Source organism: Argiope bruennichi, chromosome 10, assembly GCF_947563725.1.
Source record: "Argiope bruennichi chromosome 10, qqArgBrue1.1, whole genome shotgun sequence".
NCBI classification, from domain to species: Eukaryota; Metazoa; Arthropoda; class Arachnida; order Araneae; family Araneidae; genus Argiope; species Argiope bruennichi.
This window is the reverse complement of record NC_079160.1, coordinates 39,699,752-39,716,178: the sequence shown is the minus strand read 5'-3', so window position 1 is coordinate 39,716,178 and position 16,427 is coordinate 39,699,752. Positions and strand designations below refer to the sequence as shown.

The window sequence follows — 16,427 nt, the reverse complement described above, 5'->3', positions numbered from 1 at the left end:
AGATTAGAATAGATAACGAAACATGTAACCTCAAACTAAGACAATCTTCCAAAATAACTTCGTATGCAAATTTTTTTTCGTCCACCAATCAGGTGTATGCAGACTTTTGCGACTTGATAATTACTATACAAATCACAAAATTACCTAGAAATTATTATTTCTGAATATTTTTATTATGGAAAACAAATTTTTTAGAGAAAACTGAAGGAGTGATATGATTTTTAAAATTGAAATTTAATTGCTTTTTGAGAAACCTTTATTTTGATCAGTGTATGTAGATTTTTGTGATTGACTGTAGATTGCATGGAACTTTTAGAATTCTAGTACGTTTTATTTAATATATCTTTGAGGTTCATTTTTTACAGTCTTTATTCGTTATATGATGCTTATTTTGCGTTACGCACATTGCAAATGGATTTTTTCTATAGTGTGCATTTTATTTAAATCAATAAACATTTCGTATAAAAATATAAAAGTTTTTATTTATATAATAAATATACAATATTTTTCATCAGTAGAATAATTTCTAGAATCAGCAGTATAATTCAGAGAATTTGTTCATATATGCAGCAGATTAAATGGGGTGTTTATCTATACTCGAAACCTGAAAGAATTTAATGACATGGTTTTTTTTCTTTCAATTCCTTGACTGCCATGAAAAGTATTATTTTTTTTTTATATTAAAAAATTGTTTATCTATGCAATAAATTAAAAAAACATTGTTTATTTATGCAGTTAATCAAATATATTGTTATCAATATAATGAATCGAGTGTATTCTTTATCTATGCGATAAATTTAAAAAAAAAGCATTGTTTATCTATGCAGTTAATCAAGCATATTAATAATCTATACAGTGAATAAATTGTTTATCTATGCAATAAATTAAAAATATAATATTAGTTATCTATGCAGTTAATCAGACATATTGTTAATCTATACAGTTAATCAAAGCTATTATTTATAAAAAATCTAAAACAGTAGAAATTTTGCTCAACAAATTGCTGCCTCTCTTCCCCTTGTCGGATAGCTAACTGCTTCCCGACAAGTGTTGCCACAGCTTTCGTTGCAACACACCTTTCCCAGCCCGCAGTCGGAGTCCAGGCAGCACTTGTCCTGCCTTCGGATGCACTTTATAGGTAACGGGTTCGGACACCAATCTGTAAAGAAAAAAATTCCTTTATTGGGCAGAAAAAATTATAATAACCCACAACTTGTATTTTGAGCCCTTTTCAGCATGTATTTCATATTTTTATTTATAAAGTAATTTTAAGATATAGTTTCGCGTCATTTAATCCTTTTAAATCTTGCATAGCACTCTGTAGAAGAAAATCCATTATGTTCCCCTAAACATCTTTCCGGAAAGAGATCTTAACATGTTAATCGCCTCAATGTAAACAATTTTCAGTTCCTGTTGGGCCATGGGAAACGACTGACTCATTATTGTTTGTTTCAGGATCTTGGGACTAGAGCTTCATGGTGCTTGCACTTGCTAAGGGGTGGTACGCAGAAAAATGAGTATTTGTTACGCCTCCTAATTCCAAGAATAATCCAAGTTAACCCTATTTCTAAATATAAATATTCCCTTCTTCCATCATTCCTCTCATCCCATGTTTGATGAAATAAAGGTTTCTTGCGCATGCGTAAAACCTTGAAGGGTTTCAAAATCCGTGAATGAACAGTATATGTGTGTGTAATCATAAAAATATTGACATAATTATTGATAAGGCTTTCATCACAGGTAATATTACCAAGTAATATCCAGTAACTATTACCAAAGTTAATCAAAAAACATCTCTAAGTCACTAGTTATCATCAACGAATGTTTGATTAATAAAAGTTAATAGAAAATATAATGTAAAAATAACAAAAATAGCTTAACCCACATTTAACCTAAATTATTTTGAGCCAGCTATAAGGTTACATTCCATTCATTCACTCGTTATTTTAAAGTTCTGTAATGGATTAATGAATACTTACAGTTTCGTTTTTCTGCTCCCAGCCTATTCTCCGAATGGACAACACCTTGAGAGAACAAAAAATCTTCATTTATTATAGCCAATAATACAATATAAAAATATTTAAGTTACTTATGATCTCATAACTCTAATCTGTGACAGACCAGCTGAAAATCAATTACATTAGACAAACAAAATATGATTCATTATTAAGACAAATTGGTTGATTAATACAATCCTTAAGCGGCCAAAGATCCTCCTTTTTCCGGTCAACCATATTTATGTTAGCTCATGGTATAATTTTTATTTTGAGATTTTATATTTTGGCTTATCTTCCCTTTTATTGTGTTGGACTATTTGGGAAATGTTTGACTTTAATACATTGCTGCCTTTCCTTTTATGCTATTGTTTTTTTGGTCTTTGTAGTATACAGGGTGTCCCAAAAAATGTATACACACTTTAAATAATTGTAAATTTGGGGTTTATTATAATTCGAATAATTTTCAACATGTAAAAGATTCTACAAATATCATTCTATTGTCTTGTTATCGCATGTTCTCAAACTGATGTCCGTTCTGCTCCAGACACTGCTGACAACGCGAAGCGATGGAATAGCACACATGATGGAACAATTCCCTTGGGATATTCGTACATTCATGTTCAATGTTTTTCCTCAATTGAACAACTGTTGCAGGTTTATGGACGTTCTGAACAGTTCCATCAGCTTCAAACTTATCTCTAATTCGAGTGATGGTAACTCGTGTAGGCGGTTCTTTGTTAAACTCCCTCTTAAATTTTCTTTGCACTTTTACTGCATTTTCATACTTCCAGTAGTATTTTAGAATAAATTTCCTTTCTTCAAATTTAAGTCTGTCTGCCACCACTCGGTTCAATGGATTCAGTATGTAAAGAAAGAAAAAATAACTTAGTTATCCACTGCTAAAATGTGTATACATTTTTTTGGGACACCCTGTATATTGATCTTTGTAATATGTTCATGTTTTATTAACCGAAAGGTATTTATTTACAGGAGAAGACTTTATTTTCTCCCTATTAGTTCTTCCTAATAATTGCGGAAAGAAGTGTTCTTTTAGGGTAATTAATTATAGCCACTATTCAAGTATTTTTGGTACTTGATCTCTTTGGAACTTATTTTAGGGGTTTTGGGGTTGATTTCATCATTTATTTTTTCACACAGTATTCGACTATTTATATTCGCTCAGAATGATACTCTATAGTTTATTGCTACATCGGTCTACTTTGCGAACAAAGTATAACTTCATTTTTTTTTGTATAAACGCCGTATGGGAAATTAATTAAGGTTAAGGAACGTGGCTTGCTAGCAGTTTCGATAGGCATGACACTTTTAAACAATTTTTTTTTCCTTTTCCAAAGTTTCAATTGTTTTTAAAAATATACTTTTGAAGAAAAATTTAAAATATCAACAGTTATAATGTGAATAACAATTTACCTGCTTGAACAACAGACACCACCAACACAGCAAGGAAAATAATTGCCACAGTCTTCATTCTCTAGAATAAGAAATATATATTAATATAGACAGAAAAAGCTTATTATATCGGTTTCTACCAATAATAAGGTAGCATGTGTGTGTGTATGAGTGTCTGTTGACTCTTTGCAGATCAGGCCATTCTGATACAGAGTTACCAAATGTGGTACAAATATACTTCGGAATGGTTGAATGTACACCCCCGAACGATTTTTTGAAGCTTCAATTCATTAAAAATTAAGCTTGATTTTGGCCGTTTTATACTGTAACTTCAAAAAATATAATTGCTTAAAAAAACCTTTTCAAAAATGCAAAACAGATTATATCATTAATGATATAATATCATAGTTAATGTGTTATATAATCTTCTCTTTGATTTTGAAATGAATTTTTTTTCTTAATTATCAGCAATGCTTTCTGTTGTTGTAATGGCATTCAACCGGTTATTTAATTGCTTCAAAAGATTGTTTTTTATTGTTTCCTCCAATATTTAATTGCGGGATTTCCTTCGGTTGTTAAAAGCTAAAGAAGAAGGATACTATTTTCTATCTGTTCAATTTGTGTAGGGAAGAAGAAAGTACAGCAAAAGACAAAACGCTATTTGAAATGGATTTCGCATTAATGGATGATAGAATTTTTAATAACTCTATCATGATATGGGAATGACTCCATTAGAAAGATGTATGTGCACATTAAACAAAATAAGTATAAGGCTTTTAAAATAATACTTCATTAATGAATATCACAATTTGATCTTAAAAACATTCTGTTTAGGAGATCATGAATATCAAATTATGTATCAGAAATTCAAGGGATGCCGTTATTGAAAGAGATTGAGTCATAATCGAAATATTGATACTGTAATCTATACTTATATAAAGCTCAATGTGTGTGTGTGTGTGTTAGCGCTCTACAGGTCAGATCGTTCGACCTATAGCTACCAAATTTGGCACATGCATACGTTGGAAATCGGGAATGTGCACCTGGGGTCCCTTTTTTTTGAATTTTTAATTAGAATTTTAATTATTAACTAAAAACTAACTTTCCCACCAAAAAAATCTTTTCATTTCTCCGTCGCCAAATGAGTAAGGCTTCAGTTTTTTTCACCATGCTAAAATGGATAGGCTTAACAAATTTTCGGCCGATTATTTTAAACGATTCTGTTTATTTTCTTAGTGTTTGATGCATTTAAAATTAAACATTGTTAATGAATCGAACTTTCAGATTCATTCTGAAGTACTTTTGAATTAAAATAAAACAGAATAAAGGAAATTAAAAATTTCTAATCTGCGTAGCGTTACCCCAACTGGTTTAGAAAATTCAAGTATTTGCGTTACCATAACTGGCGTTGAAAGTTCACGTATGCGCATTGTGTTCTGATTGTTGACAAATATTTTCAACGGATGCGGACTTGATTTAAATTATTTTTAGGTTAGTTGTAGGCTTTTGTAATTGAATTGTATTTATGTTAGTCATATATTTTTTATATATGCTTATAGTTTTAAGTACGTCGTTTTTTTTAAGTGGTTTTTTTAAACCTGTTTTCGACCGATTATTTCAAACGATTCTGTTTATTTTCCCAATGTTTGATGCATTTAAAATCAAACATTGTTAATGAATCGATCTACTCATGATGATCTGAGAAAATTTTGTTGACATATTCTTGAGATATTATATAAATTAAGAAAGATATTCTTTAGTGCCCATAATTTTTAAATGCTCAGTGACTGTTTTCAGTAATCATATTATTAAAAAAAATGCTTTGTTTCAGTAAAAAATATTATTATATTAATTGCAGATTAATCATTTACACTTTAATTTAAAGCATAAATTCTACGGGAGTTAACAGAAAATGAGAGAGATACATATTACGTTATGACTGAAGGCCTTTATAATATTATGAATGAATTATATGACTATCAAAATTTGAAGTTTTGAAATATTTTAATGAAGAAGCTATTAAAATAGGAATTGCATAAAATATTTAATTATTAAAATTTTAACGAGCATTAAGGGTGGCGAACCAGCTGGTAGCGAAAGGCGGCTAGTAATAAATAATGCATTCCAACGCTTTTTGATAATAATTATGCAAGAATTTATAAATGATTAATTGATAAAATAAGTTTACTCTGAATAAAATCTTTTCATGTATAATATTTAACAATTTTATAATTAATTATTAATTTCGTAATTAATTAGTTATTATTTTTTACGTAGAAGTTACTTTTATATAAAAGATTATAACATATGAAATTTCTTTCAAGGTATTGAGATAAAAGAAAAATTTTGTAAAAAAGTGATGGAGTATTTTAAAGTCTTTATCTTTACACCAAAAGATTACTTATTTCATTTGTATTTTAAAATTATTCGTGTTAGATTTCCTAATGAATTAAAAAAATTGAAAGTAAAAGTGCACAAAAATGAAATTGTTATAGTTGAAAATGTACGATGTTGTAATTAAAACTTTTTAATTTAATAATAATTTCCTTCGAAAACAAAAAAATATTAGTTAAATTTTCATAACCGAAAGCTGCTGCTGTCTTGGAATAGCTATTTTATTTGCTGGCAAAAGCATTTTCTTTTGATTACTTCCGTTTGGGTGATTGACTTATGCCTGCTTTTAGGCAATGTTAAATCAGTATTTTGGAAAGAAGCGAGAACCTAGTACGAAGTTATGCATTAAAATAAAGCAAGAATTAAAAAAAATGGAAATAGATTAGTTCTAAGTTAATCTTAATTTTAATGCGTTTAAAGGTTTTTATCAAATTAAAAACAATTGAAGGAAATATTGCACAAAAATGAAGTTGATATAATCGAAACGGTAATAGTTTGAACTTTAAGATGGTTTAAACATGCTTTTTCTGGAATTACTTTTCCAGAATTTATTATGGAAAAAAGAAAAAGCTTTGATTAATTACTATTTAACTCAATATTTAATTAATTTTTGAATTTTGAAAAAATTTCAGTTTTTTTCTTCTTTTGTCTTAAATAACAGGTGTGCAAAATTTAGTTGAATTCGAACTCAGTTATATAGCAGGAGATGTGGAACATATATATATATGCATATATACATACATATATCGACAATGACTTCTACTTGTAATATAAATTAAAATATGTTAATATATTAAATTATTAAAAATTATTAAATATATTATAATTATTAATATATATAACAGATAATAATATTATATAATATATATAATAATTATATTGCATATATTATAATAATTATTAAAATATTATATAGAAATATATTTATATATTAAAAAAATAAAAAATACAAAGAAAATCATTTTTTTAAAACTGTTTAATATTACAATAAAATCATTCGTAAAAAATAATAATTGTTGAATTAATATTTGCTTATTAATTTTTTTTTTGCTTTTCTAAGTAAGCACAACAAGCAAATTGTTTTATTAATTAATTATTTTGTTGCTCAAAATTTGTTTTAAAAAGGAAAAAATAAAAATAATATATATGACATGATAAAAGCGATTAAGCAGTTCCCATGAAGAATTACTGGTTTATATGATTATGTGTAAAACTGCAGTGTCAGAGATAATGAATTCAACTATTTTTCATAACTAGAATAATACGAAATAAAAGATTGATAACTTACTTAAATATCAAAGAATTCAGTTTAGGAAAGAAAGAAGTCATACGTTTACGATGATATCGCCTCTATTTTTTTATATACCAGTGCTCAAGGTTGTTAAAAACAACACATGGTGTGTCTTCAGTCTGCCATATTTGATTGAGAAAATTACCATCTGGACTGATTAATACGATAAAAGAATGATTTGAATTGATTTTACTACGAAAAAATTCACAGTTTATTCCATTGAACAATTAGAAATAATCAGATTCAGTTAAGCAGTTGGGTTCGAAATCTAAACTGTACAATATCGTGACATCATTGCTTTTAGAAAATTTTGCAGAAAATATTCTTGTCGTGCTACATTTTCTCAAAATAATTTAACCCCTAAATTATAATCTTTTCTTATTTCGAAAGTCTTTTTAATAATGAGACTTTTTAAAATCAAATTTATATTAGATGAGCTCTTTTGTAGTTTTATATGCTTGATTATGTGAGAAGAGGAGCTTAGAGAGGTGGACATACGCTCAACTAGTAATACTATGGGACATAAATATTCCACTGGTATTCCATCAGTAGGACCTAATCAACCCTATTTTGGTTGATTAGGTTTTACTTTTATTACTATTTGGGTTGATCAGGTCCCACTGGTATTGCTAGTTGGACTGATTAGGATCCACTGATATTACCAGTGGGCTAATTAGATCTCTATGATATAATGGGTTAACTAGATCTAACTGGAATTACCAGTTGGGGATTAGATCTCATTTGAATTACTGATTGTTTTGATCAGGTCACACTGGTATTACTAGTTGGGTTGATTAGGTTTCTCTGATATTACTAGTGGGTGAATTAGATATCTATGATATAATGGGTTAGTTAGATCTCATTTGAATTACCAGTTGGGGATTAGATCTCATTTGTATTGCTAATTGTTTTGATCAGGTCACACTGGTATTACTAGTTGGGCTGATTAGTCTCTCTGATATTACTGGTGGGCTAATTAGATCTCTATGACATAATGGGTTAACTAGATGTCATTGGAATTATCAGTTGGGGTTTAGATCGCATTGGTATTACTAATTGTTTTGATCAGGTCACACTGGTATTACTAGTTGGGTCTTTCTTATATTACTAGTGGGTTAAATAGGTCTCAGTGGTATTACTAATGGGTACAGGTTTATAAAAATTTATAAATCTGAGAAGAAAAATTAAAAAAAAGAAGTTGTAGGTAATAATAAGATTTATAAAATAACTGCTGAACTTTAGAATAGCGCAATTAAGTGGAAATATTTTTGTGAAATATTAATTGTGTGTTATTAAGTGAAATATTTTTAAAAATTGCAAATTGGGAAAGATATTTTTCATTTTTTCCCTATAAGTGTGTCACGTAGAAAGAAATATCTCGTAAACATTTTAAATATATATCCGGATTATTCTTTGAAACATTCGAAATTCGAAAAAAATTGAAAAAAAAAATGTATCGTCAAAGAATACCTCTCTACACTTTTCTATGAGATACAATCTAGGGATTAATTAAAAAAAAAAAAAAAAACTTCTGTTTCTGAAAGTGTTATTCTACGATTTCAGACAGTCTCAAAATTGTCAATTCTCCCTCCCCTCCCCCCCCCCCCAAAAAAAGGGAAAATTAAATTTAAAGAACTAAAAATGTTTTACTGTGTTTTAGACGAAGAAATAATTAATAACATTTTTCATCAGATTGATGGTCATCGAAAAATGAATTCAGACCTAGTAATTATGAAAAACTGTTAATTCTAAATTTAATTTTCCGTCATCGTTTTAGAAATCGATTGTCTTGTTACTTATGTAAATTGTAAAATAAAAGTTTTAGACTTCGGTTTCTTTATGGTCCACGAATTCTGACTGATAGAAAAATAATGATAGACCATTTCTGACGATTTTGTGTGTTTCTATAAAGTCGAACTTTTCAAAAGATAATCAAGATAATATAAACTTTACTTGATAGTTTCTTCTATGTTACACGTGCTTAAATGGAATTCTGAAAAAATTGTTAAAATTAAAAAAATTGAAAATATTTTCGCATATTAACACTTTAAAAAAACTTTCTCTTAACCTAATTAAGCTATTATAAGATTCGACGACTCATTCTATAAGTTTTTGTATTACTTACATTTTTCATTGAACTTTTTGCACTCATGTTAATAAAATTTTATTTAAATGCCAAAATCAGTATTTTGACTTTCACCATCCCCTACCCTTTATCCAATCATATATCCAGATATAAACTTAGATGCCGGTTATGGATAATAAGCAAAATAACTAGAAATTGTAAATTTTGTGTTATGTATTTTTGTTAATGTAAAGGTTCAATTCGATTATTATTGTGAATTAGTTATGCATATTTGATTCTAGTAATGTTGGAACAAAAGGTTCTAGTTTATAAAAAAATATTGTTTACAAGGTATATATCTGGCCCTAACCCAAAACCTCTCTTTAACCGACTGGTATATGAAAATTATATGAAATTCGAGTTTTTTCAGGAAATGAAAAATGTAGCAGAAAAATACATTGTATGTTATCTAAAGTATAACATTTTTTGTTCAGCTTATTTGTGAAAATTAACATATAAATGCATTAGTAATAATATATTTTTTTAACTAATGGAAACACGCATAAGACCGCCAAGATTCTGTTGGACAACAAAGGATTAAAATAAGCAACCTTTTTTTTTTTCCTTGGCAAAGAGCCAAAACTTTGCTGTTGGATAAATAATCTTTTATTTATTATCCTTTTATTAATTGTAACAAAGTCAATTGATATTTTAGACTGCAATAAATATTAAGACGATATATTAGATTTTTCATATCATTCTAAGCCATCGGCGATCAAGTCACCATTATTTTTTATTGATGAATTTCAACATCTGGAGCAGCTGCTTGAACATTTTTTGTTTACTTTTTTCAGACTGTAAGTTGGGAGAACGCACATCTGCTCTTCGCGACCAAAGAGTTATTAAAATATATAACAAAAAATCTTTTTTTTAAAATTCAGAGTTTCCAGTTTTACACTAGTTGCAGAAGCTGGACTTTCAGCCTCTCCCCCCCCCCCCCTTTTTTTTATCTTAAAAATCTAATGAATGACTAGGTCTTTGACACCCAATTGTTGCGCTGGCTATTCAATATTAGATTACTTTGCTGAATACTATAAATTAGTTTAATTTCCCCCTGTTAGCTTTCGGCATGACCTCGAAGGATGAAACTTGGAATATAGACTTTACATAAAATGTTTGGATTTTCATCAAATTTTGAATAAAATCCATTCAAACGAAGTATGTCTCTCCGGATGTCCTAATATAAGTTAATACGATGACTATAAAATGAAGATCAATGAAATTTGGTACACAGTTTTAACATCTAAAAGACAGATATGTATTCAAATTTGAAATCAAATTCGTATAGGAACTTTAATCTACGCTGGTTGATATTTTCAGAAGCACATAAAAGCGATAACTTAAAATAGCAATACTAAAATTGCAGTTTTAGTATTGCGTTTGATTGAATTTTGATTTTTAATGGTTGTGAAAAAGGCGTCCTAAAGTACACATTCGGTTTTTTTGGTTCGTACATATTAACAACATTCCAGCGATGGATTTTCGAAAAACAATCGTCGAAAATCGCTGTCTAACTGGCTCTTTGTGAACTATTGTTCTCCAGTGGCATCGATTTATAACGCACAAGACGTTTATTAGAGATTATGCATTAATTCGGGCTGACCACTTCCAATGGCTATGAAGCCATAATTGTATGTGTAACTTCCCTCTGTGTGTATGAGTGCGTAAATAAAAAAGATAAAATGTATTTATTTCAGGTTTTTCTCAGCCATTTTACAGATTATCTGCGGAATTCATTTGTATAAGGTTACTTCACAATTAATTGTTGTTGTTTATAATGCCACTTGCCATGGACAAGCTCGCCGACAAAGTCGCGATTTTAAGCCAAGGGAGCGTCTCTTGTTTTAGTAGCGCCAACTAGAGCCAAGAGTACGTCTTAGTTACTCACGCATCACATTCGCTTGCCTTTTGTGATCACAAGGTAAATAACAATCAAGCCCGAACGAGGACTTGAACCCGGGACGCCCAGATCACGAGGAAGACGCGCTACCCCTATGCCAGGACGCCGGCTCACAACTAATTCTGAGGATTTGAAAGTTAATGAATTCTTATAATTTCTCATAAAGTTTAAACAACACCATTTTCAATTTCGCTTATTTTTCATCGATAAGTAGTATTTACATTTCAATGAAGTCAATTAACTTAACGTCAATGTCACATCATCAATGTAACTACGTTTGTTAATTAATATAGAATTGTGCGCTGCTTTATGATGGATTAAAATACCACATCCTCTTTTATATTGTAAAAATAAATTACTATGGCGCATGTGTATTACTTTAATGCGCACTACATTGCCAAACGACAATAATAAATATCCAAGCTGTTTTGATATCTGCCATTCTTCTAAATGGTAAAAATATATACAATTAATTGAAAAAATATTTCAGCTGAATTTGCTAATCATCTTCATATGCTGTGCTGCAGATATCTATTATCTGAAAAAGTTTTTTAGGACTCAGCTATTATAAATGGTGATGTCACATTTCAGTTGTTGAAATATTGCTCTGCAAGATATTTATTCAAATTTTATAACTTGGCTATCTATGTTACATTAAGTAACATAAGATATATTTACTTAATAAATCGAAAGTATTGTTCATCTATACAGCGATAATAAATAGTTTTATATACTACAAAATAAATAAAATGTATTATTTATATGCAAGATAAACGGAAAATAATTTTATGTTTGCACTTAAACCATACAATGATAATCATTGATTCACTCTACTTGGTGTACATGGTAAGGATACTTTATCCATTGAATGTGATAATAAAAATAGAATTTTTCTTTACGACAAATGAAAAATATTTTTGAATAGTAAACGGAAACTCGATTTATAATCTCCCGATATATAATCAATTAAAGAAAACTAATACATCCATAATGTTAATCTGATTGATTGCTATGATATAAATGTTTTCATTTTGCTGTATCAATAAAACTTGTGGTACAGTTCTAGAGACGGGTACCATTTGGCGATTTTCCGCCAAATTTTTCTTGCCAAGCCTCGTGGACGCTGTAATTTTCAGAATTTTATATCTCAATATTATGACGATTTTCAAGAGACGCTGGCGACTTTATCTTTAAAGTTTGGCGCCAAATTTGACGGTACTCGTCCCTAGGATTTAGCCAAACTTGTTCAGGAATTTATTCAAGAATGTGCTTTCCATGTTTAATTATATACAAAAATTGAAAAATGTCCTAAAGAACTTGATGTTTTAAAGATGTTTTTATGCTTTTAAGAATATATATTTTCAAATTTTAAATATCAAACGTCCCTTTTTAATATTCAAAATGTACTTTTTTTACATTTTTAAGATTGAATTAATCATCTTTTAAATTTACGATACATTTTTAATGTTTTATCTGGTTTAATTTTTATATGCTTTTTATGTTTTTAATATTGAAAGTATACTATTTTTAAGTTCCTGTCACGCTTTTAAAATATATTTAAAATTAATGTCTGACAAATTTTTAGGTATTTATCGGTTGTAATGGCGACCAAAAAGCGCCAAAAAAATTTCGCTAAATTATAAAAAAATATACTCAAGTGCATATATATATATATATAAAATATGTGTATAAATATAGATCAAATCAAGTACTAATTACATGCCAAATTGGCGTAATTTTTCTTGGCGTTTTTGATCGTCGTTACTACCGACGAGTACAGATTTTTATCCGTATTTGTTTGGCTTTCGCTTTGTGACACTTGCTACATAGCTTGAGCTTTTTTAATAGGGCGCAGTTTTTTTTAACTCGGAAAAATAAAGGAGCAATTCAAATAAAACTGAAAAGTATTTATTCGCACAGGAAATCAAAAATATTACTTATCTGTGGATTCAATCATTAGCGTTGTTTATGTACAATAAATAAAAAGTGATGTTTATCTGTAAACTAAAACAAAAACAATGCGTCGACAATTTTCTCAATCTTTTCATTTTGGAGTTGACCGACGTTAATCATTATTTATTTTCACAATAAAAGCAATATTTATCTATATATTAAATTAACAATATTGTTTACCTATACAGTTAATCAAAAATATTGTCAATCAGTGTAGAAAATCAGTGTGTCAATCAGTGTGCACCAAAATAAAAGGAATATCTCAACAAATTTCCCCCTTTCTTCCGCTGGTCGGGTAGTCGACAGGCTGGCGACAAATGTTACCACAACTTTCGTTACAACATAAATTTCCGACACCGCATTCGGCGTCTCGACAGCACTTGTTCTCTCTTCGGACACACACTTTAGGTTCCGGGTTCGGACACCAATCTGTAATAAAAAATTTTTATATTTATCGACTGGGAAAACAATTTCATAATAACTCAAAACCTGTACTTTGAATTCTCTTGAGGATAAACCTCCTATTTGATTCATAAAAGAATATATTGATTGAGGACTTCTAATCATTCAATCATTTGTCATTCTATGATTCTTGTAGCTCTGTACAAGAAAACCCAGTGTCACTCCATTTGTTACGAATAGGAAACTTAAGTATGAGGATGGAAAGTCAGGAAATAAGCAAATGGTTTTGAGGCAAATCAACATGTTAAATACCTTGTCACCACCTATTACCAAATTAGTTCATACCTACAATTTAAATAGATGGCCTCTTTTGTACTACATTTAAGCGATAGCAAGAGAAGAGGGGTCTTCCAGTATAGATAATTTTAATTACCGACTTGAGCCATGATAACATATATGTTAACTTTCGGTTTACTCGTTGGAGGAAAACTTAAACACCTCCTACTATAAGGATTTGGCCTTCGCTATGGCCTGGCAATAAGGTCTCGCTGTCAGGATTAAACTGAGTTCGAAATCCGATTCCATCGAAGAGCTGCCGTTTAAGTGGGTCTGGTAGAAGTTAAATCCATTGGGGCCAAATGTCGTTCTGTTGGTGTTGCGAGAGAAAGGGAATGGGGAGGGAGAAAGGGGGTGCCAGCTCAGATGACATCATCGTCACGTGACAGCAGTTTAAAATTTCTAGCACCTTCCCAAAATATCCCAAGCATTGCTTTGAAACGTGATGTCGATAGAACTCATTATGGACATTTTGACGAAAAGAAAACTTCTTCCATTGTTTTCAAGAAGATAAGATTTCCTATTTCTCTCGACTTCCTGTGAAGAAGCTATTATTGTTTTCCCTTGTTGTGAATTAGATACTCATTATAGGTGGGTGTGCTGAATAAAAGAATTAATGGAATTAACCGATTGCGGGCATGAATAGAGACATATTAGTTCATTTTGGCAATCAAAATCCTAAATACTTACTAGTACAGCAGTTGTATAAACTAGCAAGCCAAGATAAATATTCTTCTGATACAATACCTGTGGAGGCCGTAAAGAAAAATATCAAGCGATATGGTTTGATTTACGATATTGTTCCCAATACCAGAGCATATAATTTCAGATGGACTTTTATATGCATTTCTTAGACGAGTAGCGTTTACTTCGGAAGGTTCTGATCCTACGTATTACCACATTTTGCTTATTCACATTCGAACGTACAGGTGGTTATCAAAATAATGGAAATACCACAAACGGATACATGAATCTTTATTAATAATATGTAGGGCAGCTTTAACATGTTGGCTTGGAATCGTCTGGGAATCGAATTATACAAGCGATGAACAGTGCTTAGAATAATAATGAACCATTCTTCATGAATATATTGTGAAATTTCCAGGAGATATACCGATGGAGGATATTGATTATAGATTGGACTCTCTAAAATAGACCAAAATGGTTTGTTTGATCATATTGAGGTGGGGGGGGCTGTGAGGTAAATGTTCGCTTCTTCCTCATTTTTATCAAATCATAATTGGACAAACCCCACTGCATGAAAAGATACATCATCATCCTGGAAAGTAGCATCTCCTGCCGTAAACAAAGTTTGCATCATAGGATAGATCATATCTAAAACTTCTCTATACTTGTTTCCAATGCTCCTTTATTTCATGTCTGTGATTGGATCATTTGTGAATTACTCCCTGGTATTTATTATCATAAACTTAACGCCTCATTTGGCTGCTTAAGTGAAGGGATTGAAGGTGCAAGTAGAAAATACTTGCTATAGGAGTGAAATTGACTATTGCTTGAATGTCGCCCATGGGACCAAAGGAAATCACATAGAGAATTTGTGCCAAGAGGAAACAAAAGTTTAAGCATTCTTCCATCTATGTAGTATTAAGACTATGCATCATTGTTTACAAGGAAATTGCAACGATTCGTAATTGTCCCAATTGTTTTGAATAACATTGTATCATTTATAAATCTATTAATCTGAAAAAAGTAGAAATTTATTATGCATTAAAATCACGACATATAAATATATAAGTATTAGTTGAAGATGAAATTCGCTGCTATTCTTCGAGTTTCTCGAATTTTTAATATCCTCGTTCTAAATTATGATTATTGATTGAAACAACCTTGACTACATTCGATTCATTTTACAAGTCTTGAACTGTTCCTAAAAATCTACAGTGAATAAAATAATTCGCTTCCTTCACCAATGATAAAGTCGAGAAAAATTTACCTGCTTCAACAACAGTGAGTACCATCACAGCAAAGAAAATAATAACGACGGTCTTCATTCTCTAGGATAAGAAATGTTTATTTAAATAAGCAGTAAAAGAACTTCTTTCATCGATATTAATAATAAAGGGAAATGTGTGTCTATTTTACAATAACTATAATACAAAGTTCCTAAATAGAGGTATTGAATTTGACTAAAATATACTTAGGGAAGAATCAATGTATATTCTAGAGCAATTGTTTTTAGATTTTAATTAGATAAGAATTTGGCATGATTTTGGAGTTTTTCCCCAATAACTTTAGAAAATATCATTGCTCAAAAATGACCGTTTAAAAATATAAAAAAATTATTTGATTAATGATACTTGTTAAATAAAGTAATAAGGAAGTAAATTTTTTTCTGAATTTTTAATAAAGATAGTTAGACGTAGACAGTTTACTCACAGATAATAAACAACGTATTGTTACGAATCCTTGATGCGGCTTCCCAGCATAGTGGGTTCCATAGGAGATCCCAGAGCTTGGCGGCCATTTGGCGACGAATTTGGCAACTTTAGCGAAAAAATAGATTATACCCGAAACATCGAGAATTTTCCCGATCCGTTCAGTAGGAATGGAGATACGCCTTGAACGTTCCTGATTGGTTGAGAGGCTTCTAGCCCCGCC

The 16,427-nt window shown here is 30.0% G+C and overlaps 1 protein-coding gene across 1 annotated transcript; it reads right to left on the bottom strand.

The window, feature by feature from the left end:
• Positions 1 to 462: 462 nt before the first annotated feature.
• On the bottom strand, positions 463 to 7,149 carry LOC129988987 (U14-lycotoxin-Ls1a-like). Its single transcript, XM_056097284.1, has 4 exons — positions 7,090 to 7,149; positions 3,429 to 3,489; positions 1,980 to 2,024; positions 463 to 1,159 (listed from the first exon to the last, which is right to left on the bottom strand). The coding sequence occupies exons 2-4, from the start codon at positions 3,484 to 3,486 to the stop codon at positions 993 to 995; spliced, it is 270 nt and encodes an 89-aa protein (XP_055953259.1). The 5' UTR covers positions 3,487 to 3,489; positions 7,090 to 7,149; the 3' UTR covers positions 463 to 992.
• Between the last annotated feature and the right edge of the window lie 9,278 nt (positions 7,150 to 16,427).